The sequence below is a fragment of the Portunus trituberculatus genome, chromosome 35 (assembly GCF_017591435.1).
Source record: "Portunus trituberculatus isolate SZX2019 chromosome 35, ASM1759143v1, whole genome shotgun sequence".
In the NCBI taxonomy this organism is placed as follows: Eukaryota; Metazoa; Arthropoda; class Malacostraca; order Decapoda; family Portunidae; genus Portunus; species Portunus trituberculatus.
Window position 1 is genome coordinate 6,492,641 of NC_059289.1, and position 25,814 is coordinate 6,518,454.

The following is a 25,814-nucleotide window of genomic DNA, read 5'->3' on the forward strand; positions in this document are numbered from 1 at the left end:
CTGTTTTTGTTTTTGTTTTTCTTCTTTTCTTTTTCTTTCTTTCTTTTATACACGTTCCGCCATGTTTCGATCTTTTTGGGCTTCTTGCTGTTTTCCCTTCCTTTTTTCCCATTTCTAGACAATATTTTTAAGTTTCTCTAAGTTACACCTTGCCTTAACACCTCCACTTTACACTGCCACTTACCCACTTAACCACAACTAAACTCACCACACACCAGCACCACCACCACCACCACTGTCACCACCACTATTACCACTCCTATCACCTACAATTTCTTCCCCAGCATCACCTTGACGTGGCGGGAACACCTGTCAGTCATTCAGCCAATCACCTCACCGCTGCCTTCCTGACGCCTCGCACGTTAATACAAATACGCGCTGTATTATTTGCCGTGATTCCTTCCCTTAGGTGAGCCGATCATGGCGGGGACCGATTAACCTGTCGCTCAGTGGCAAGTCTCGCGGCGCTAATGAGGCGGCAAAGCAAGGAGGAGGAGGAGGAGGAGGAGGAGTAGGAGGAGTAGGAGGAGATTGAGGAGGAGGAGGAGGAGGAGGAGGAGGAGGAGGAGGAGAGGAGTGGAGGGAGGATGATATATGATCTTGGAAATGCAATACATCACCCTTATTCATCCTTCTCCTCCTCCTCTTCTCCTCCTCTCCTCCTCCTCCTCCTCCTCCTCCTCCTTCTCCTTCTCCTTCTCCTCCTCCTCCTCCTCCTCCTCCTCCTCCTCCTCCTTTTCCTCCTCCTCCTCCTCGGCTTGTTGTATCAGATTGAGCGATATTAATGCTGATGTGAGGGAGAGAGAGAGAGAGAGAGAGAGAGAGAGAGAGAGAGAGAGAGAGAGAGAGAGAGAGAGAGAGAGAGAGAGAGAGAGAGAGACAGAAAGAGAAAGAACAATGAAAATGAGAATGAAAACACAGCCATTACAATCCTAACAATATTAGAAGTTTGAGGATTCCAGAAGTTAGTGATCCGATTATGAAAAAGATGTGTTTGAGGTTTGTTTGAGGATAACCTTCCAGCAATTGCCGTAAACGATTATCTGTACTTGTTAAATTTGACTGATCGACTGAAAAATAATCTGGAAATGAGATCCTTTGAATATTTGATGTAATTTAGAAGAGGAAAAGTGGTAGGATGAGGAGGAGGAAGAGGAGGAATAGGAGGAGTAGGAGGAGGAGGAGGAGGGATAGAATATACGTGGAAGGGTTTCACTTACATGGGAGTTGAGATCAGTAAGTTGAAGGGAGAAACTTGAATTGCATGGGAAGAAATGGAAAGACGAGGATATAATGTTGAAATGAAGAAAAAGACAAGACTAAGAATTATGTACACATAAAAATGGAAGAGAAAAGAAGAGGAAAGCGAAAAGTAAATCTGGCGGAGCATTTATAAAGGAAAAGCGAGAATTTACCGAGTCTGATTTTTCTTTTTTTTACCTTCATTTTCTTGCCTCAACACCTCTTCTTCACTTTACCTTTGACCTCCTCCTCCTCCTCCTCCTCCTCCTCCTCCTCCTCCTCCTCCTCCTCCTCCTCCTCCTCCTCCCCCTGAAACCTGTGAGATGTGTTTTTCCCCTCTAAAGTTTTCATCCAACCATTAACTTTTCAGAGGAGTCTTGCTGTTCCCAGTGGGTGTTTGACTCAAGTTCACCATCTCTCTCTCTCTCTCTCTCTCTCTCTCTCTCTCTCTCTCTCTCTCTCTCTCTCTCTCTCTCTCTCTCTCTCTCTCTCTCTCTCTCTCTCTCTCTCTCTCTCTCTCTCTCTCTCTCTCTCTCTTCTTTCCTCTCCCTATCTCCATTTTTTCCACGTCCCTCTCCTTCTATCTCCTTTTTCATCCCTTCTGTCCGTCTGTCTGTCTGTCTGTCTGTTTTTTTGTCTGTGTCTCTGTCTCTGTCTGTCTCTCTCTCTCTCTGTCTCTCTCTCTCTCTCTCTCTCTCTCTCTCTCTCTCTCTCTCTCTCTCTCTCTCTCTCTCTCTCTCTCTCTCTCTCTCTCTCTCTCTCTCTCTCTCTCTCTCTCTCTCTCTCTCTCTCTCTCTCTCTCTCTCTCCCGTCATCCTTCTATCCTATTCAAAACCTCTCCTCTCGTCCTTCTTTTCCTCCTCCTCCTTCCTCCTTCCTCCTCCTCCTCCTCCTCCTCCTCCTCCTCCTGTTGCATTCCTGTGACTGTCAGTTTCATTTTTTTATTGTCGTTTTCAAGTCTTTTCTTTTTTTTTCTCTTTTCTTTTTTTCATTTGCATTTTTGGCAGAGAGAGAGAGAGAGAGAGAGAGAGAGAGAGAGAGAGAGAGAGAGAGAGAGAGAGAGAGAGAGGGTATTTGAAGAGAGTTAAAGGTAAATGACACGGTAAATGAAGGCAGTGCAACGTACAAGCTGTGCAATGGGGCGCTGGAAATCCTGCTGTCCGTGTCGTTGTGTTGCAAATAAACACGAGTGACACCAAATGACTCTTCAGTTTGCGGGGTTTGTTACCTGAGTGATTGGTGAAAGACTGGTACGAATAAATAGACAAGAATAAAGGTACGAGATATGAGAATATATTGCAAGGGAACAGATAGAAGAAAAGAATGATACTGGAATTAAAAGGAAAACAGGGAACGGATACAAACAGGTAGAAAAACAAACGAAAGGATCTAGAAAAAATGCTAGAAGGTTTGAAAAAATTTAAAGAAAATAGAAAAAAGGAATGGAAAGGTAAGAAATGATGTACCAAAATAGATGGGAATTATGAGGAATGAAAAAAATATAGTAATGTAAAAAAATATATGAATTACGTTGATGGAATGCTCGATATCAGTGTAAGATAAGGGAAATAGATTATAAACACAGAATATACAGTAATGTGTTTGCCCTAACGGGAAGATAAGTAAAGATGTACAAAAATAGATGCGAATGATGAGGAATGAAATATATAACAATGTAAAAAAAATGATGAATTAGATGGAATACTCAATATCAGTGTAAGATGAGGGAAAAAAATTACAAACATAGTATATACAGTAATGTGTTTGACAATAATTAAAGGCTTAAAATCCGATGATACAATTGAATTTAGCTATTTTGAACCATTATTAAAAAAAGAGATGCGGATATAGATAGATGAATGCGACTCTTAGAGATATTTAAGTTCAAGCCAATTTGATCAAATGTAGTAAAGGTTGAAAATAAATGACGCTCTAAATACAATAGCTTATTTTAAAGAAAAATACTAAAATAAGTTCAGAAGGTATGAAAAATGTGATTGAATGTGATGAAGGTTGAAATTAAGAGAAATACTGAATGCAACTCTAAAGGATTATTGAAAAATGATCAGAAAAAAAAAACTGTTATGATTGATTCTGAGTAATTGAAATACGTTGGATAGTGAAGGCAGTAACGATGAGAACTGGTATAATGATTAATGCGCCGTGACCAAGTTTAATATTGGGTGTAACTGAGGGGCAAATTCAGAAAGAAAGGGTTATGATTATTGTCTAATTGTAGTAAATATTGAAATTAAAAGACAGGCTTAATACAACTTTGATAATATTAAAGAGTGATTAGGTGAAAAAAAAGGGCTATGATTAATTTGAATCTATTAAAGTATAGATAATATTGACTATATTGGCGAAGAAAACAAATGTATTGATTAATGTACCGTACATACATTCATGATAAAGTTTATACATGTTTCTGAGTCTTTTGAATATAATTTTTCTCTCCTCTATTTTTTCCCTCAATATAGACAAACATTTTTCTAGTCTGCATGTCAATATTCTCACATTTTTCGTATTTTTCTCTCATAGTTGTGATTTTTCTTGTGTGTTTTTTTTATGTAATGTTCTTCATATTTTCCACGTTTTTGTTTTTTATGCAGGAGGGAAACCAGCTAAGGACAACAAAATATTTAAAAAAAGGGCCCACTTGAGTGCTAGAACATAAGGATGAAAGTTGCATGAAGCCAATACATCTACACCTACATACTTGTTTGATGTCTATGTCACATTCTTAACTCCCTTTACGATCAAATTACGAACTGGAAAAAAAGGACACAAAAAATAATAGAAAGAGAGAAAAAAACAGGGAAAATTGAGTTTAAGAAAAAGTAGAACCAGGAATAGTGGGAAGATGGGAACGAATTAAAGGGGAAAAGAAAAAAACTACAAAAAGAGATAGGAAAACCAAAATACCCCAAATAAAACAGAGAGAAGATAAAACAGGAAAAAAAGTGAGTTAACGAAGGATTTAATCGGAAAAAAAACAGAACGAGGAAGAAAATAGGAACGAATTGAAGAAACTAAAAAAAAAGGAGAGGAAAGAACCAAAATATCCCAAATAAAAATAGAGAGAAGATAAAATAGAAAAAAAAATAGTTAACGAAGGAATTGAAGGAAAAAAAACACTAGAGGAAGAAAATAGGAACGAATTGAAGGAGAAAATAAAAGAGGGAGAAAAAAGGAGAGGAAAGAACCAAAATATACCAAATAAGAACAGAGAGAAGATAAACAGGAAGAAAAAAGTGAGTTAACGAAGGAATTGGAGAGAAAAATCAGTACAAGAAGGAAATAAGAACGAATTGAAGAAAATAAAAGTTTAAGAAAAAAGGAGAAGAAAGAACCAAAATATTCCAAATAAAAATGAATAGAGCGTGGGTTTTGGAGCAACGAAGTCACCCCACTTTTTCCTACGAGGGAGAGGGGAGGAGAGTGAGAGAGAGGGGAGAGAGTGAGAGGGGAGACTAAGAAAGGGGGAGGGGATGAGTGAGGAAGTGACATAGGAGGGTGGAGAGGAAACGAAAGCCAAGGGGAGGAGAGAGGATTACGAGGAGGGAGAATATCACGATAGAGGAGGAGGAAGAGGAGGGAGGGAGGGAGGGAGGAAAGATAAGAAACTAGTCATCAGTTTCAGAATTAATTTGATTATTTGACGCAGAAAGACTGAAGACAAAGAACAGTGAAAAACAGGATCAGGAAGGAGAGAGAGAGAGAGAGAGAGAGAGAGAGAGAGAGAGAGAGAGAGAGAGAGAGATACTCTTCACCCTTGCTCATTTTTCCCCACCACATCTTATCTCACTCATCCATCTTTTTCTTTCTCTTCATCTCCTTTACTCATTCATTCTCCTCCTCCTCCTCCTCCTCCTTCTCCTCCTCCTCCTCCTTTCCTCGCTCCCTGCCACCATCCCATCACCTTCCCGCGGCGTCCATCAAGAGGCAAAGAGTTAAGTGATGGAGAAAAGAAGGGAAAGAAATTACGGGTACGCCTTAGTATAATTATTTTTTTCCGCCCCTCAGAACACTTTTAACTCTTCCTTGCAAGTTTACTCACACAAGACTGCCAAGAGGACATCATAGAAAACGGAGGAAAATAGGAGGAACTATCATGTATTTGTTGCCTCGTGTGTGTGTGTGTGTGTGTGTGTGTGTGTGTGTGTGTGTGTGTGTGTGTAATTCACCTCACCTCGGTCGTCTGCTGGTCACCCAGCCAGTCTTCCCCATTACGGAGCGAGCTCAGAGCTCTTAGACTGATCTTCGGGTAGGACTAAGACCACAACACACTCCACACACCGGGAAAGCGAGGCCACAACCCCTCGAGTTACATCCCGTACCTATTTACTGCTAGGTGAACAGGAGCTACACATTAAGAGGCTTGCACATTTGCCTCGCCGCGCCGGGACTCGAACCCGGCCTTCTCGATTGTGAGTCGAGCGTGCTAACCACTACGCTACGCGGTGTTTGATCTGTTTGATCTGCTGCAGTCTCTGATGAGACAGCCAGACGTTATCCTACGGAACGAGCTCAGAGCTCATTATTTCCGATCTTCGGATAGGCCTGAGACCAGGCACACACCACACACCGGGACAACAAGGTCACAACTCGATTTACATCCCGTACCTACTCACTGCTAGGTGAACAGGGGCTACACGTGAAAGGAGACACACCCAAATATCTCCACCCCGCCGGGTAATCGAAACCCGGTCCTCTGGCTAGTGAAGCCAGCGCTGAGCTACCGGTGTGTGTGTGTGTGTGTGTGTGTGTGTGTGTGTGTGTGTGTGTGTGTGTGTGTGTGTGTGAAGTGATGAAGAATGTCTCCGATTCTTAATAAAAGAGAGTTTTAGGGTACGTTGAGAGAGAGAGAGAGAGAGAGAGAGAGAGAGAGAGAGAGAGAGAGAGAGAGAATGAAGTAGATGGAGATTCGGAGAAATAGCAGTTATTATAGAGCACCTCCTACACACACACACACACACACACACACACACACACACACACACACACACACACACACACACGCATAAAAATAGATCATCTGACATAGTTTTCTCGTGAAACCTTGCTATCCTATCAAAGGAAAGAAAAAAAAATTAAAATTTGAATGGATGAGGAGAATGGGGGGCGGAAAAATACTAGTCGGGTTCGCTTGTGGTTCTGAGAGCGTGTGGTTTTTAGGTGCATAAATCTTGATTCATAAGCTGCGAGGTGCTCCAGCGTGTGAATTTATCAAGCTTTGTATTTAATTAATCAGGAGTGAACGCTTAATACGAATCTCTCTCTCTCTCTCTCTCTCTCTCTCTCTCTCTCTCTCTCTCTCTCTCAATATTACGCATCTGTTGGAAAAGTGTTTTAAATCTGGAGTGAGGAGGAGGAGGAGGAGGAGGAGGAGGAGGAAGAGGAAGAGGGGGAAGACGTGGGCGATGAGTATAAATATGAAAAGAAAGGAGATAAAGTAGATAGATAGATTGATTGATTGAAGTAGAAAAGGATAGGTACCACAAGATCATGGTCATATCGCACTAAAAGAAGAGAAAGAGGAAGAAAAGAAGGTTAAAGATGAGGAGAAAGAAAAGAAGGAAAAGGAAGAAGACCAGCAGGAAAACAGTAACAAAACAACCACCACCACCACCAACAACAAAACAAACAACAAAAAGCAATAACAACAAGAGTAACAAAAGCAAACAACAGCAGCAGTATCAGACACGTCGAGCTGCGCAGGAGAGGCAGACGAGGATGAGGACGAAGACGAAGAGGAAGAGGAAGACGAAAGGACTTGTGGGTTATTCTCAACAAGTATCAAATTCCCAAGTTGCTTCGCCCAAGACTTCCGCCGCCTGAGGAACGTTATTGCCTCCACACACCCGCAGGCAATATTCCTCCGCGCGAGAATTGTTCCGCGTCACAAACTAGAACGCCGAGGAACTTACGTAAAATAGATGCTGAAAAAATGTAAATAAAAAGAAAAAAAAAAAACGAGAGGAGAGGAAAGAAAAAATAGTGGAGGAAAGGTTGTGAGTAAAAAAATGGTTCCACTCTGAGTTTTTTTTTTTTAGTATTATTGTATTTATTCATTGCATTTTGTTTTTTGATATACCATTTTTTCTTTTTTATGGTGTTTTTTTCCATTATTTTCAAAGATTTTTGTTCTCTTAGTGGTTATTCATTGGTATGAGAAATAGATGGAATTATAAAGAGTGAAATTGCTGACAGCGAATAAAATCATTTAACAGTAACTGAGTGAAAAAGGTGGAAGGAAAAAAAAATTAATAACACACACACACACACACACACACACACACACACACACACACACACACACACACACACACACACACACACACACACACACAATAAAAACACCAACAGAAATTGAAATAGGAGTTTAGATAAATGAAAACTGACGTCGGAAAAAAGTTTTGAAGTTTAAAGAAAAAAATGAAAAGAAATGCCAGCCTTTAACTTTGCAATAGCACTGAGAGGATGAAAATACAACAGAAAGTAAGAAGATACAAACAAAACAAAGGCAGCAAATACAGCAAAAACAGGAGGATACAACACAGCAAAGGAGAAAGATACAATACAATAGAAACAGGACGATGGAAGTACAGCAAAAGCAGAAGGATGGAAATATAACAAAAGCAAGAGAGTGAAAATACAAGAAGAGCAAGAGGACTATAATACGAGGTTACAAATACAATGTGAAAGAAAAATAAGACAGAAAACCCGAAGAAAAAATACAATAATAAACATTGAATCATTTCCTTTCCCCCAAAAAAAAAAAAAAAAATACATACAAGAAAATGAAATAGAAAATGGACGAAAACAAAGCCATTATTATATCGGAGCTCCATAAGAAGGTAAAAAAAATGAGACAAAGGAGAAGACAGCGTGGAATGTACTGGTAATGAATACTGCGCGTCGGGAGATGGAGGAATGATAAGAGAAAAAAAGAATGAGAAGAGAGAATAAGACAAAGCTTCCCATCTTCAGTAGGAGTGGAAGAAGTAGAAGGGGTGGAAGAGATGGAAGGAGTGGAAGAGGTGGAAGGTGTCCGCCCGCCCGCCTCCCCCTTGCCGCGGCGGTAATTCACTCTTGGTATTCTGGCGGAGGAAGGGAATGGCGCCTGGGCTTTAGAAATTATACCTCCTCCTCTTCCTCCTGTGTGTGTGTGTGTGTGTGTGTGTGTGTGTGTAGGTAGGCAAGGGTGTGGTGTGGGCTGTGGTGGAGTGTTTCTTTCTTTCCTTCTTTATTTTTTTCTCCTTTTTTCCTATCTTTCTTTCATGCTTTATATTTTTCTAGGACAATTCAGCATCACTACATTTTTTTCCTCTATTTGTTATATGTTTGTTTGTCAGTGTGTGTGTGTGTGTGTGTGTGTGTGTGTGTGTGTGTGTGTGTGTGTGTCAATACACGATAGTATACCCTTACACATTTCTATCTCTGTCAAAATTTAAGGTCAGGTTACGTACAGTATATGGGTGTATGGTAGGACAAGAGTGCACATTATGGCTCTATGGTATATTTGCGAAGCGTTTCCGTCTAGGTATGGTGAGCAGTATAAACTTTAGCACGAGGCGAGAGTTCCCACATTTCTCTTTTGGCAGGATTGTTGAATTTTTTACACTTTTTCCCCTCTCTGTCACTTTCCCTCCTTTACCCACCCTCGCTCCTCCCTCCCCTCCCCTCATCGCCTCCCTCTGACCTTATGTTGGGCTGTCCTGCTGTCCTGCTGTCCTGCTGTCCTACATTTCTCTGTTTATAGGCCTGTAGTGCTCTTGTGTCCTGCTGTTCTCTATCTTCTCTCCTGTCGTGTCCTGCGTTGGTGTTTGCCTGCTCATGTGTTACTTTGGTTTCATTTCCGTGTTTTTTGTAATGTTATTGTTTTGTTGTGTTTATGTAGCTGTTACTTCTTTGTTTCTTTATTCTTGTTTTTATTTTAGTTATATTTTCGTGTGTTCTAATCCTCTCTTCGTCTGTTTGCTCCTGTTTCCTCTTCTTGTTATCTCTCTCTCTCTCTCTCTCTCTCTCTCTCTCTCTCTCTCTCTCTCTCTCTCTCTCTCTCTCTCTCTCTCTCTCTCTCTCTCTCTCTCTCTCTCTCTCTCTCTCTCTCTCTCTCTCTCTCTCTCTCTCTCTCTCTCATCCTAATTCTATTGTATTTTTCTTCTGTCGTGTTTTCGCCGTTCGTCTTTCTCTCGCTCTTTCGTCCCATTTCCTCTTTTTATCCTGTTCGTCTCGTCTTTCTCGTTTTTCGTTGCCTTATTTTCCAACTGTTTTATCCTGTACTTTTTCTTGTATCCTATTGCGTTCCACTGTTCCTCTATCGCTCACTGTTTTCTCCTTCCTTGTTTGTCTAATCTTTCCCGTTCCTCTTTCTCTTTATTTCCAACTATTCTTTTTTTTTTTATCATTCACCTTTTTTCCTCTCTCTTTTCCTCTTCTCTCTATTTCACCATTTTCTCCTGTCTAATCCTTTCCGTTACTCTTTCTCATCCTTTTCAACTGTTTCTGTCTTTTTATTCTGCCGTCCCAATCTATTTTCGCCTGTCATGCACCTGTCATCCTTTCACTGTCCACCTTTCTGTTCCGTGCCTCCCCTGTCCAGCTGTCCCCATCCTTTCCAGGGGTCGGGGGGTCTTCAGGCAAAGCTGTTACGGTTTTCGATATGCAAGTGATGTGTGTTGCGATTCTCCAAAGTTGCACCCGTTAAAGTATAAGGGAGTGGAAATGTTGGTTTAGGATTCGAATAGTTTTGTGAATATATGGTGAAGGATTTGGTGCATTGTTGTTTTGCAAAGGTGCGATTGAAAATGTTAATGTTAATTGTGTATATTTGTTGATCTGTTTTTATTTCGTTTTGTTTGTGAAGTTAATGGCTGTTGTGTGTGGTTTTAATGAGGCTTGGTTGTGTTTGGGTTGTAATTTGATTATCGTATTGCAAAACCACCTGATATGATTTACGTTTTTTTTTTTTTTTCGCTTGTTAAGTAATGACTGTTGCTTGTGATGTTATGGAGGTTTGGTCGTGTTTGGGCCATGATTTGATTATCGTGTTGTAAAAGTATCTGATTTTATTTACCTTCCTGTTTGTGAGAGAAGAAAATAAATAGAATGGTTTGTAAGATGTGTTGAGACTTCACTTTGGTATGAAATAAACAACTCACAGCGCAGGGAATAAAAGTAATGTGTCTAGTTATTTTTTCGGCCGGTGTAATGTTCTGAAATAACTGAAACAACAAGAAAAGCCTCAAAATGGTTAAATCTTAGGGAAAGATCATACCAGGTCGCAGGAAAAGTGTTAAGACCGGAAGTACAGTATAAGGTTGATAATTGTGTAGCTAGTGGATTTGATTGTGTTAATGACTATTGAGAGGGTTTGATTATCATGTTGAAAAAAATATGGACAATATCATTCCAGTTCATGTCATCGGGAAAGAAAGAATGACAGAAAGAAAAAGGTGGAATGATTTAAAGGTCTGTTAGGAATGAGAGAGAGAAAAACGAAAAACAGGTCGACATGTTTGTGTCGAGTCGTAATCCTTGTGCATCCATTCCACTCTAAATGTTATTCTATTCTGCTCGTGGCAAATTTAGAAATACAGGAAAAAAGAAAACTCTAATTACAACTACTGATCCCACACACACAGTCTTTATAATTTTCCAGCAGCAGGACTCTCGACTTTCCGCCACATCACACATAGCATGGAATTTTAAAAGGAATTCTGGAAGCACTACGCCATTTTCCAGTTGCCTTTTAGTGAGTTTCCGCAATGTTGCAGCCACGTTAGCGGCGTTACAGGTGAAGTACCACAGTGTTGCAAAATTACCATTGTATTACGACCAGGGTACTAGTGTGCGTCCAACAGATTGCTGCATAATGTAACAACTGGAGTTTCTTTGTGAAAAAAAGCAAAACTATTAGTGTTACTTCCAAATGGTGATGATGGTGGTAGTGATATGATTGTTGTTGTTGTTGCTACTGTTCACCACTATCATCATCAGGAAGGGTACGGAGAGAGAGAGAGAGAGAGAGAGAGAGAGAGAGAGAGAGAGAGAGAGAGAGAGAGAGAGAGAGAGAGAGAGAGAGAGATTGACGTGGGCGAAATTCACTCATCCTAAAACAAAACATAACTTTCTGTTTCTGTCTCTCTCTCTCTCTCTCTCTCTCTCTCTCTCTCTCTCTCTCTCTCTCGCTCTGATGGAAAGAAGCAGAAAGCTATTGTTATTTATATCCTGGTCTCAAAATGGACAAATGTGGTTTGGAAACACTCATGGCTCTCTTCCTGCTCTTTCTCTCCTTTCACATCCCACTTCTCTCTCCTCTCCCTCTTCCTGTTCCTTCCTCTCCTTCCCTCTCCATTTCATCTTTTTATTTTTTCTCTTTCTTTCCTCTCGTGTCCTATCTATCCTTTCCTCTCCTTTCTTAACATTTTCCTTCCTTATATCTTCTTTCTTTGCTTCTTCACTCTTGTATTTCTCCTCTCCCCTTTTCTTCATCCTTACTCCCCTTCCCTTCTTTTCCAACATCTTCCTCCATTCCTTCTCTCTTTTCACATTCAACCTTTTCTCTTCTTCTCTTCAATCTCTTCTCCTATCCTCATTATCTCCTCTCTTTTCTCTCTTCTTCCTTCTCCTTCTTTTCTCTGTCTGTTATCTTCTTACGCCTCCTGTTACTTTCCATCTCTATCTCTTCTCCATTTATTCTGTCTTTATCTTTATCTCACTCTTCTCTTACATCTTCGTCTCTCTTTTTCTTCCCCTGTCAGTCATTCCCTTTGTCTTCTCTTTAATCTCTCTTTCTTAATTTTCTCTATTCTCTCTTTCTCTTTTCTTTCTTCTTTCTCCAAATGGTTCTCTTTATTTACTGTTGGAATCTGTACTAATGAGTGGAACCATGCGTGCTTTGGGATCCTAGATGTCTCCAAGCGCACGGGTTCGAATCCTGTCCACGGTCCGAGTGTAGGTTGGGCTTCCTCACTCGGGGCAAGGGTTTCCTAGCGGGTGGGCTTTAAGATAGGAGGTACCCTAAAAAGTATCCCCTTTAGCCCAGAAATTCCCGTGAAAAGCCCACATGGTATAAAAAAAGGGTTAATGAAAGAGAATGGGTATGTATTGGAATCATTATTTTTTTGTATATTTGATTTATTCTGTGCTGACTTTTATTTCTATTTTTTTTTTTTTGGGGGTCGGTTGTTTTGTTTTCTTTTTCTCTCGTTTTTTATTTCTTCGTTTTCCTTGATTGTCTGCGGATGAACCTTCAAGTTAATTTTCTGTTGTGCAAGGGCAAGTTTAATCTGTATGTGGGTTCTTCAATGTCTCTCTCTCTCTCTCTCTCTCTCTCTCTCTCTCTCTCTCTGTAACCCTCTTTTTTCCCCTCTCACTATATCATCATCGTCATCACCATCTCCTTTCCCTGCCCTCACCGAGCCATTATCTTCCTCATGACCCCTTCCAACCCTGCCTTTTCCACCAGCTCCCCTTACCTCCACTATTTTAAACCCCTGTCCTCTACCACGTATACCGCCACCCTGTGTTTCCTGTGCCACTTTCTATAACCCCAGCCTGGCCCCTTCCCTTCACCCATTAGCTGGAATGGTCCATTATTCGTATTTTCCATTAGTTACAAGGTATTTCTCACTCACTTATTTCCGAGTCTTGTTACCTTTCTCTCTCTTGCCCATTAGTTCACATTTCCTCTTACTTCTTATCCATTAGCTACGTATGTTCTTGTTGCTGTCCACGTTATCTCAAAGGTCATTATTCCTGTCGCGGTTTTAACTTTTATTTCATCCCATTTTGTGTATTTTCTCTCCCATTAGTTCACGTTTCCTTTTACTTCTTATCCATTAGCACACATATACCCTTGTTGCTTTCCACATTATGGCAGGCCCCATTTATCTCGTCAGGAAAGCTTATTATTTCTTGCCATTAGTTAACCTCCCCTAACTTTTTGCCCAGCTCTTGTCCCTTCTCCCTCTCTCAGCAACGCCTCATTTATCTTCTCTCATTACTTTCAACCTCTCTGGCCGTGACCTCAAACTGGTGCTGTTTTTTTTTTTTTTCACCATCCTGCAAACTCGAACACTGCTGAGAGGAGAGTATCGAGGCAGGTTTAGAAATATACTCATGTCTCTCATTACTCCAGCCATGCAAAGTGTGAGGATTATGGCATGTTTAGTTGACTTTTTCTTGTTTATTTATAGTACTTAGCTTGAAGAAAAAATGAAATTACAAGCTAGTTATTTCATCTCACTTAAGTTACTTCTATTAAACACTCAAAACTTTTTCTTATAGTAATACTTGGTCAATTTTTCCATTCGTATAAAAGAAAAATATAAGTAAACTAATGTATTATTCCGTAATCTGATTGAACTTTCCTCCCTTTAGCACGCAACTAACGCCCTCTATTTAAGCTGCTTATCCCTTACTTTACCATTCATTTATACAGGAAGATACTTAACCCCTTCATTACCATGTCGCGTATCCATATTCATTCTGCTTACTATTTCATGAGTTTATACAGCTTCAGAAACTTTTGGGGATTTTAACAGTGAAGAATAGCTATTAATCTTCTGACTTCCATAGACCCTTTTTAATGTTAATAGAATGGTCTACTCGTACACAAATCTCAAGCTAAAAATGTGTCCCAGTGCTGAAAAGTTTAATATTTGTAACTTGCTTGGTAGCTCGAAATAAAGGAGACATATCAGCACCAGACCAAACATGAATACATCGCTGCATTTTTCTTCCCCTGAGACAAAGGCTTAACACGTCCCTCTTGTCAGGTGGCGGCCAGTCCTCAGTGGAGACTGAGATCCCAATGGAATGAGGAATGAGAAACACGTGCACTCCTCTTGTCATTTCCAGGACCGGTGACACGATTCTGGGTCTCATTATCCAACATAATCAGGCAGTGTTTTGTCGCCTCGGCTCACTACAGCTTTGTTTGTTACGTGGGATTTTGCTTCATCTTAAATCACTCATACTCGTATTTTATGTGCACCGTTACTTATTATCAAGGGTGATAAACCTTAATATCATTATCTCCTCACCCTTTTTATGACTGAAGAAGATCTGACATGCGTAAACCATTTCTTTTTAACAAAAGAACCTATTTCTTTTATTAGATAATTATTTGGGGATTAAAATTTTATTAAATTACATTTTGTATCTCGTTTAATTTCCTAACGTAACTCTCCATGACCTTCACAGTTATCACCAAAACTTCGATCTCTTACTTGAAAACCTTAATCTTTAAATACAAATCAGCTCTTTAAATATAAACCAACATTTCAGTATCTTGCATCAATTTTTCTAGTTGTAGTCCTCATCAATTCACAGTCTCCATTACAAACTTACCCCCAAGACTTATATCTCTTTCTCTGTGCTCCTCCCTCAGGCCCCTGCGATGAGAAGTCGTTTGAGTGTGGTGGCGGCGAGAAGTGCATCCCTAAGACGTGGCTTTGTGACTCAGTAGCTGACTGCAGCGATAAGTCTGACGAACACCGCGACTTGTGCCAAGGTAAGCTGGGGACATCGACACCTGCATTCTTCACCTGTCCTTTTAACTTTCTCACTTTCTGACGTGTCTTATCGCTTAGAGTGCATGATTTCACCGATATGAAGTAAATTTATCTGATGGTACTAAGATTTTGAACTGTTCAGTGTGTCTTTTACTGTCAGCGATGTCTTACCATGTCACCAGAATGTCTTATTAGGTTCATCAGTTATATCTGGGACTTGGTGATTTTACTGACACGATGCAAAAACTGGTGGTGCTGAAATATCTGAATTGCTGAGTTTGAATTCTGAGTTGTGTGTTGGCAAGTCATGCACCATTTACACCAGATTGTTTTTAAGCTTGCTATTTTTTTTTAATTATGATGAATTTCTCGATAGAAAAATGGTAGTATTTAAGTTTTTGAGCTTCTTGGTCTGTTTTATACTTCTCAGTGGCGTGTTCCTAAGTTATATAGTCTATTTGCACCAGATTGTTTGATCAAACTTGACACCTCTTACTCTTGTTGCTGGATGATTCTGCCAATGGATATTAAACTAGTGATATATTTGAACTGGTCTGTCTGTTTTATACTTCTCAGTGATGTGTTCCTAAGTTCTATATTCTATTTGCATCAGATTGTAAGCTTGACACTTCTTACTCTCGTTGCTGGATGATTCTGCCAATGGATATTAAACTGGTGAGACTGTGATATATTTGAACTGGTCTGTCTATCTCTGGTTTGTTCTTGGTGTCCTTGTAAGTCATACTCTCAAGATGCACCAAATTATTTTTATCAAGATTGAGAAGTCACAGCAATCATTGGGTTAACTTTTAGTCTTTTGACCTTTATCATATTATAGTTTCGCTGTTTTCTCTTCACATTGTTTATAAATTTGATCTTGTGTATATATTGTTGCTTTTTATGATCTTTTTTCGTATATGCTCCATGATTTCCTCGTTCCTTTCTCTCTCTCTCTCTCTCTTTCTATTTGCTGAGAATTCTTAACCTGTTTTTATTTTTAGCGTTGGACCAATTTCATTTCTCACGTTTTTAATACTTTTCGTCTTTCCTTCAAGGCATTTTTTAATTTAGTGTGTGGGTTTGTGTGTTTTATCTCCTGTTTGATTCTTTATTTTTAGCTCAGATTTCTTTTCGTCGCGTGAGGTTTTAATGTTACCAGTCTCTCATTCTTCACGACTCGTATTTCATGTAACTCACTTTTTTACCTGTTTTGCTGCGAATTTGTACTTCAGTTTCATTTTTAGAGCTCTGCATCGCTTTCATGTCGCGTGTTCTACTCAGCATCACGTCACTGTCTTGTCTCTTTCCTGCAGCGATGGTACTTTTTTTCTTCATATTTTTTTTCCTTTTCTAGTCTCACGTTTTATTACTTCTAAACATTTTCAATCTCGCTTCTCTTTCTATTTTCATTTTTGCTTATTATTATTTTTTGGAATCTTTACATTTTGTCTCTTTCGGCAGCCATGTTATTTATTTCGCTTCGTGTTTTTATCAGTCTTGAAAGAATTCCTGTACCATACACGTACCCATCCTCTGTTTACCCTTTGCTTCCAACTTTCTTACCGTGTTTTTTTACTCTCAGCCAGGATCGTGTTTATCTCGCTTCCCTCTCCTTCAACCTTGAGAGCTTCTTTTTCCTTACTATTTTTCAGTCTCCCTATTTTTTTTCTCCCCCTTTGCATCACGTTCCGCACTCTGAGTCCTTTTGTTTCCCCTCGCGCACGTTTCCCCACCTGTCCTGTACACGCACCTGGCCTTGTAGCAATCAGATGACAGAGCAGGTGAGCCATACCTCAGAGAACCAATATCTGGAAGCCTCGGGGACACCTGACTACATCTCCACCAATCACCAAACAATATCGATAAAAGTCAGCCAATCAGTGGTGCTAATTGTTACGCATTCGAGAGCAACGGTAGGTAACGCTCACGGTGGATTTATTTGTGCTTTAATGGAAATGCCGAGACACGAGCTGGCGAGGCGAGTGTTCCTGACATGCTGTGTGATTGATTTTTTCTTTTTTCGACCGGCATGTGTAATGGCGGAAGTGCTCGTGTGATTGTTTGATGATGTGGGGGAGGGAGGTAAGTGCACGTGTAAGGAGGGAGTGAGTGCACGTTTGAGGAGCTGTTGCACATGTCAAATCATCAAGTGCACGTGTAGAAGAGAGTGCACGTGTGAGAAAAGACACAAATTTGAGAGAGAGAGAGAGAGAGAGAGAGAGAGAGAGAGAGATCTACTACCAATCACCACCACCACCGCCACTACCCCCACGACACCACGAGGCAAGAGCATTGGGGACTAAGATAGCGCTCCCTCTACCTCTTCTGTGATGGCCTTTTTGCAAGAATTAATGACTTCTTTTTGGGGGCCACGAGTGACTCTCCTGCACGACATTTCTGCAATTCTTACGCCCACATGAAGGCAAGAGTGTGTAGGACTGAATGAGAGAAGTTTGGTAAGGACGACACAGGAGGAAAGACGAGGGAAAGAAAACTGAAGGATTGAGGGAAAGAGAGGAATGAGAGAAGAGGCAGAGAGGAAGGAGAGAAAGATGGGGATGGAAAGGAAGAAGATGTATATGAAAATGGAGAGAAAGAGGGAAAAGGAGTGTTGGAGAGAAAGTATAAGGTAAGAGAGAGAGAGAGAGAGAGAGAGAGAGAGAGAGAGAGAGAGAGAGAGAGAGAGAGAGAGAGAGATTTTAGACAGAAAAAAGGAAGTAATAGAGAGAAAGAACCAGCAAAACAAGAATATAAGAAAGAGAAAGAGAGAGAGAGAGAGAGAGAGAGAGAGAGAGAGAGAGAGAGAGATAATCAGCAAAACAAGAATATAAGAGAGAGAAAGGAGAGAGAGACAAAGAGTAAGGAGATAGAGAGGAAGAGAAAGGAGGGACGCAGGAAGAGACAAAAAAAGAATAAAATGTGCGGGATGAAGAGGAAGAGGCGAACGGAGAATTAAGAGAAAGGAGACAGCGAGAGGAGATAAAGGAGGAGAGATGATGAGGAAAGGTAGGAGAAAAGAGGAAGAAGGAGGAGAAAGAGGTGGTGGAGGAGGAGGAGGAGGAGGAGGAGGAGGAGGAGATGTGGAGTGAGGGACAGTACGCAGTGAATGTCATTTGTTTTTATTGTTATTCAATTTGTAGCCTTTCCGTTTTCCACGTGGCAGTTTTTATACGACTATTTGCAGAGAGAGAAAAAAACAACAACAAAGGTCACGTGTTTGTGCGTACGTATGTGTGTGTACGTTAAAACTAAAAAAAAAACAAAAAAAACATGACATATACCGTATTTTTCATCTTTTTTTTCTATTTCTCACCTCTATCACTCCTCTTTACTCCTTTCCTACTCCTTTACCACGCCACACCCACGTCCCCGCGCCTCGTCCTTAGCTGGTCCTTTGTCAGTGTAGTCCCGTCCGTGGCAGGATTGGGCGCACCTTGTTTTCTGCAGGGATTAGCCGGCCGATAATTGAGGCGGAATAATGCTGGGACTAATGGGTGAAGTGATTGGTTCATTGGGTCGTCTTTAGGCTCTGGATTGGTCAGGGGAGCCGTGTAATGAGCCAATCACTCTCTCTCTCTCTCTCTCTCTCTCTCTCTCTCTCTCTCTCTCTCTCTCTCTCTCTCTCTCTCTCTCTCTCTCTCTCTCGACGCCAATACTACTGAGATTGCAGCGACAGAGCGCCATAAAGATATATCTTTTTTCACGACCACAAGGCGCACCCAAACACACACACACACACACACACACACACACACACACACACACACACACACACACACACACACACACACACACACACACACACACACACACACACAAAAGAAGCACCTCATGAACGCTGAAGAAGGCGCCATAAACGAAGAGAAGAACTTGTCCCATCAACTTGCTTAAAAACCTAACTTAATTCTAGCGTGTCTTTGTTCTCACCTTACTCGAAGTGGCTTTACTTCGCGACGCAAAGAGGAACATACCTTCAACCACCAGCACCACCACCACCACCAGACTCCCTGCAGTGTCCGTCGAAGTGTTGTCGACATGAAAACGAGAGAAACCTTTGTCTGTTCCTCTCGGGGAAAAGAGCTGGCAGGAGTTAGCAGGAGAGAGTAGGAACTGTGTTTGGTTTGGTCAGATGATGTTGCAAGGCAGAACCAAACATTGCGTGCATCTGGCGGCTGTAACGGCGGCGGCTGCGGTGGTGGTGGCGGGAGGGTAACATAAAGTGCGAGGCGGGATCGTGGTGGTGAGTGGTGAAACGATCAATACGCAGCGTGATGGCCTGGAAAGCTGGCGTACCTGCGTAGCGTAATTATCGAACTTCAGTTGATGGCCGTGTACTGTCGGGACTCCGGAGGCTGTTGCAACAAAGTGATCGATGCCAGCAATACTTCTCGTTACTATCAATACCCATCGTTACTATCAATACTCCTCGTTACTATCAATACCCCATCCATACGCTGAGCTAGATGGAACATGATAGGCGCTCTTTTTCTCCTCACCCTTGTTATATTTTGTGGGGAAAGTACGTAGGGTTTTTTTTGTTTTCCCGTGGCGTGAGGCGTGGTGTAGGTGAGGGCAGGTGCCGCCGCCACAGCCTCCACGGTTCACCTGGCTACCTGTTTGTGCGTGCTCATCCAGGTGTTGGTACTCATGTAGGTAGTTTATTTTATGTGTATTGGTAATAATTGTACTTGTCGTGTTGTGTTTAGCTATTGCTTGTTCATACATGCAAATTTAGAGCAACAACAAAATCTCCTCTTTCGCTTCACACACACACACACACACACACACACACACACACACACACACACACACACACACACACACACACACACACACACACACACACACACACACACACACACACACACACACACACACACACACACACACTTACACGCACAATATTTATACCATTTCACTAAACTTGCACGTGTATGAAAATCTCGTTGGTTGTTAAGTGGACTCGTTACTAACACACACACACACACACACACACACACACACACACACACACACACACACACACACACACACACACACACACACACACTGAAATCTGAGAAAGCAATGGACAACCTCGCACGTCCGAACCAGGTTGGGCACTTTGGCGATTCCAGCTTGCGATAATGACTGTGACGGAAGGTAACTATCAGGAAGGCTGCTCTCCGTGGCCTGATGGCTCGGGGACTGGCGGGCGGCGAGGCTTCACAGCTTGACCCAAACACCGATAACATTCACACGAAGAGGTGGTGATTCAACTGGCGAAAGTGTGAATGTGTGTGTGTGTGTGTGTGTGTGTGTGTGTGTGAGAGAGAGAGAGAGAGAGAGAGAGAGAGAGAGAGAGAGAGAGAGAGAGAGACTGTGACTCTATATTTGTTTACTTATAACTACATAACATCATAATACCAACCACTACCACCATCACCACCACCACCACTACCTTTACAAAGAGGAGGTGGCTAAAAGTGAAACAGAGGGCATTGGTGAAGTGTAGACGAGGTAAACAAAGCACACCCCAAGGGGCTTTTATTTACAAACAAACCAAAGGAGAAGACCAAGTGGCGGTAAACAGATGAGGCTGAAAATGGATACTAACCAAACCAGATGCCATGAGTAGCGCAAAAAATGGACAGGTGTGTAGACTGGACAGGTATGACGACTGCGACTGAAAAATTTGTTAGCTAGTACTGGAACAAGTAAGGTCATATGGCGCAGAATTAGAAGGTTGTTTATGAATATCAATAGTTAAAAAAGAAGATAAGACTAACAGAAAAATGTAAGTGAAATGTAGATAAAGAAAATGATAGTATGAGAAAAAACGAAACTACAGTGTGAAAAAGATGAGGAGAATATATATAAGACAGTGATAAATTATAATATGAAAAATGGAAGAAACGAAACAAAGCTTAATGGACACAACTGAAAACACTAAAATGATATAATGAAATACATTAAAAAAATAGCAGTAAGAGAATTACAGCGAAATGAAATAAAACTAATGTACAAGAGACTGAAGTAAATAAATAGAAGTGTAACAAAATAAGGATAAAAAAATAAATATAGATAAAAAAAATGCAGTGATAAAGTGGACATAGATATTCAAAAGGCGACGTGTGTGTGTGTGTGTGTGTGTGTGTGTGTGTGTGTGTGTGTGTGTGTGTGTGTGTGTGTGTATACGTGTGTGTGTGCGTGTGCCTGTGATACATAACATAATAACTTACATAAGCCACCCTTACACAACACAACATCAATACAAACAAGAGCAAAATCAACATTAAACATTACATTCATACAACATTTCAACATTTACATAAAAAATACATATTTACATAATTTTTTTCTCCTTCAGAATTCGATCAAATTTTTTTAATGGCGCTGAATTGCACCCTGGTAATTAGATCACCCCGCCTTGTCACTCGATTTAAAGCTTATCAGAAAATTCACTCGTAAAGATTGCCTTGAAAAAAAAAAAAAAGATAGGGGAATGAAACTTATGAGGGAGGTGGATGCGACTCAGCTCTCACCCGTTCCACAGTCTTCCATTCCACTCTCACCCCTTTCACAGTCATCCATTCCACTCTTATCCATGCCACAGTCATCCATTCCACTCTCACCCGCTCCACAGTCACCCATTCCACACTCATCTACTCCACAGTCATCCATTCCACTCTCACCAGTTCCACAATCTTCCATTCCACACTCACCTACTCCACTGTCATCCATTCCACAGTCATCCATTCCACACTCACCTACTCCACTGTCATCCATTCCACAGTCATCCATTCCACACTCATCCATTCCACACTCACCTAGTTCACACTCATCCATTCCTAACTCATCCATTCCACACTCATACATTCCACACTTATCCATTCCACTCTCATCCATTCCACAGTGATCCCTTCCTCTGTCATCCATTCCACAGTGATCCCTTCCTCTGTCATCCATTCCACAGTGATCCCTTCCTCTGTCATCCATTCCACAGTGATCCTTTCCTTATCTTATCGCCGCCGTCACTCCTGCATGAGAATCCTGTATCGAGTTTACTGTCTTGGATATTCTTTACTGTTATCGTCATTAGTTATGTTGTTAGTGCTAGTTTTATCAGCATGTTATGTAAAGTTGTGTGTTTTTTCATTGATTTTATTGATGATTCTTAGTTTTATCATTGTTACTTTAGTTAGTGTTATTATTTTTTCTAGTTGCATGGTTAAGTTGGTGAATTTTGCTGCTATTTGTATCAATGGTATTAATCACAAACATGGATATTATCAGGTTTTATCAATGGTTTCACTGTCTTAGCTCTATCATTGTTAGCTGAGTCGAGAGAAGTGTTAGTAGATAGTGTGTCAGCTGTATGACAAGGCAGTTCATGAATTTTGCCACTCTTGATATCAGTAGCATTAATTACAGTCGTCAAGATAGTCAAGTTGCATTAATAGGTTCACAGTCTTAGTTGTAGCTGATGTTATCGTTATGAATAGTACTAAAGTCATTGTTAACTGTATCACAAAGTCATAATGGAAACTATTGCTGTAACATCATGGATTTCGAAAGAAGATTACAGAGCTTAGGAATGAGAGGAAACATATGAAAGAAAAAGAAATAGCGAATGAAAGAATAATTAAAGACTGTCCTTGATTTTGCCTTTGCCAGAAGTGTTATTTCGAAATTCATCAGACTTATCTATTTACTGTCACAAATTCATTTCTCGTCTTGTGTTTAATGATCGCTTTTCACCCGTGATTTCTTTTCTCTTGTTCATATGTTCGTATGTTTGTTTAACCCCTCCTGTACCATGACGCGTTTCCATATTCATTCTATTTACTCTATAGTGATTTCATACAGCTTCAGAAACTTATGTGGGAATTAAAATAGTGAAGACTGTGGCCTTAAATCTTCTGACCTCCATAGACCCTCCCTAATGTCAATAAAATGGTCTAATCATACATAAATCTCAAGGTAAAAATGTGTCTCAGTATTGGAAGGGTTGATAATATACTGTGTGTTGATTTACTAAGGTGTTGTGTCAGTCCTTTCTCATTTCCACATCTGCGCTACATCTCGTGTCGCCATCGCTCCCAGCCACACACACACACACACACACACACACACACACACACACACACACACACACACACACACACACACACACACACACACACACACACACACACACACACACACACACACACACACGTGACACGAGAATCCACAGTATCACTGAAGTTATTTTCTTTATTATCATTTTCGTTTTATTTCATCTTTTATATCTTTTCCTCAGAAAACTTACCGTGGCACAACAATTTTTATAAACAATGTCACACCTTATGTATTTTTATTTTATCTCATATACCCTCCATGCTCTCTCTCTCTCTCTCTCTCTCTCTGGAAAACATGATCAAATTGCCTATTTTGATCCTTTTTGCTGGAAAACTGGAAGAAACCCACTGTCTTGCACTTAAACTTCTCCTCCTCCTCCTCCTCCTTCTTCTTCTTTTTCTTCTTCCTCCTCCTCCTCCTCAAAATCTTCCTCCACCAGAATATTTCCTAACAAGGGTATCAAGAAACCTCGGTGGTTGACATTTTTTCCTCTACCCTTTTCCTTTTTTTTTTTCCTTCCCCACCGCGACTTGCTGACTTGATTGAGTTAGCGAGTGACAGACTGACTGGTATTACTTCTTGTCTTCTTCTGTTTGTTATTTTGGTCTACATTTGGCGGTTTTTCTTCTTTTATTCTATGGATCCTTTTTATGGCTTTCTGTTCCCAATGTTCCTTTTTTCTGTATTATTGTTGGTATGCTTTCTATTGATTTTTCCTTTGTTTTTTTTTCTTTTATCACTTATCTTTGGATTTCACACTTCTCTGTTTTTTTTTTCGTATTTACGTATCATGCGAGAGTCTACTTCTGCATTTTTTCACACCACGTACAATTTTCTCGTTATGTTATGCAGTTAACTTATTCTTTTCATTTTCACGTAATATTTCATGGCCCATAGTTGGCATCACTCATTTTCCCGCTTTTTTTTTCCCACCTATACGTGACATTTTTCCCAGCGAGCACCGTCCCTTCGTGCATCAAGCGAGTGTCTATCGTCCGCGAATATTTATCACTCACAATCTCGTCAGTATTGGATTTCTATATTAACTCGTTCGTCCGTGTATCGTTTTTATCTATTGTTCATCTCGTGCCCTTACACTCTCTCTCTCTCTCTCTCTCTCTCTCTCTCTCTCTCTCTCTCTCAACCCTTCCCATCTCCCTTTACCGTGTGTTTATTATAGTCTCTCTCTCTCTCTCTCTCTCTCTCTCTCTCTCTCTCTCTCTCTCTCTCTCTCTCTCTCTCTCTCTCTCTCTCTCTCTCTCTGACCTTGACCCGGTGAAAGTGAAAGGTCAGGCTAGGTGGTGATGGCTGGCAATGGTGGCAGTGACAGTGGTGGTGGTGGTGGTGGTGGTGGTGGTGGTTGGTAGAGACAAAAGGGGAAAGGTGGCTTCATTTATTATAGTGAAAAAATTGTTTCTATATGATGGTGGCTTTTTTTTTTCTCTCTCTTATGTGATCAAAGGGATGCTGCGGTGTTTAATTTTCCATTGTTGACCTTAGGCTTCCTCCACCTGCATGTGTTATAGTGATGAGACGCGTTGGTGTGTTGGTAGAGAGTGCATCGAGTCGTAGAAAGACATGTAGAGAGAAACAGACAAAGAGAGATACACAGAAAGGTGACAATATAGACTTCACAGGTAAAAGACAGGTACAAACACGTAGACAGACGTATTGAAAGGCTGAGAGATGAATTAATAGACACGTAGAAAAGGTGGACAGTAAGGGAAGACATCTCTGTTAACATATAAACAGGGAGACTCATAAAGACAGTTTCATATAGACACACTGAGACAGGTAAACAAATATAGACAAATTAAGACAGGTAAGCAAAGACTGACTGAAATGCACACACACATTCACACACACACACAGACACACACACACACACACACACACACACACACACACACACACACACACTATACACATACAAGACACTCCGAACACCAGACATGACGAGCCCTTGCCGCCACCGAGAACAACCATCAATTTTTACCTTGCCATTGAGCACGACAGCGGCGAGGGATGGGGGCGTGAGTGTCCGGCGCGCTGGCTGGCTGATCCCTGACAGGCAGCGAGCGGCAGAGACTCGATGCAGCTCGTTAAGGCAAAGTGTCATACAGATACACGTCTAGTGGATGGCTCTTTGCATCACTGTCAGTCCTCCGTACCACTGCCTTGGTTCAGAAAGCTTTCACTCTCTCAGCACGACTGTTTTCCAAGGCCACTGGAATGATAAGCCGGATTCTCAGGAGTGTTTCTCCTTTTGGTTTTGTAGTAAGCTTGTTAACTCGTAACTAGAACCGGAAAAAACATCCTTAAAAATCCGTGTCTCTTAACTATTTCCTTTTGAAACCAATGACGATACATTATAGCCAGTTTTCTGAAAAGCCGTATTCTCTCTCTCTCTCTCTCTCTCTCTCTCTCTCTCTCTCTCTCTCTGTGTGTGTGTGTGTGTGTGTGTGTGTGTGTGTGTGTGTAGGAAAATTTCGCAATCTTCTAGCAGTCAATATACTGGAGAAGGAAGGGTCTCTCTCTCTCTCTCTCTCTCTCTCTCTCTCTCTCTCTCTCTCTCTCTCTCTCTCTCTCTCTCTCTCTCTCTCTCTCTCTCTCTCTCTCGTTCTTCCTTCCATGACTTGCTATATATACGTATGTAACATTCACATACATACATACATACATTCTTTCCTATATACACACAAAAATACTTAAACACACACAGACATACACACACAGAAACACACACACACACACACACACACACACACACACACACACACACACACACACACACACACACACACACACACACACACACACACACACACACACACACACACACACACACTGTCACAGTAAATATTTGTGCTTAAGGCTTTGTTTGTTTTGTATGTTTAGCTTTTGTGTTTTGTATGTGTGCTTACCTTCTCTCTCTCTCTCTCTCTC

The 25,814-nt window shown here is 40.9% G+C and overlaps 1 protein-coding gene across 1 annotated transcript in view; it reads left to right on the plus strand.

The window, feature by feature from the left end:
• The window catches only part of LOC123513176 (very low-density lipoprotein receptor-like), a 454,065-nt gene that overhangs the window by 48,596 nt on the left and 379,655 nt on the right, over positions 1–25,814 (plus strand). The window contains exon 2 of the mRNA XM_045270126.1: positions 14,642–14,764. Within this exon, the coding sequence (XP_045126061.1) occupies positions 14,642–14,764 (123 nt within the window). The remainder of the gene's footprint in view (positions 1–14,641; positions 14,765–25,814) is intronic.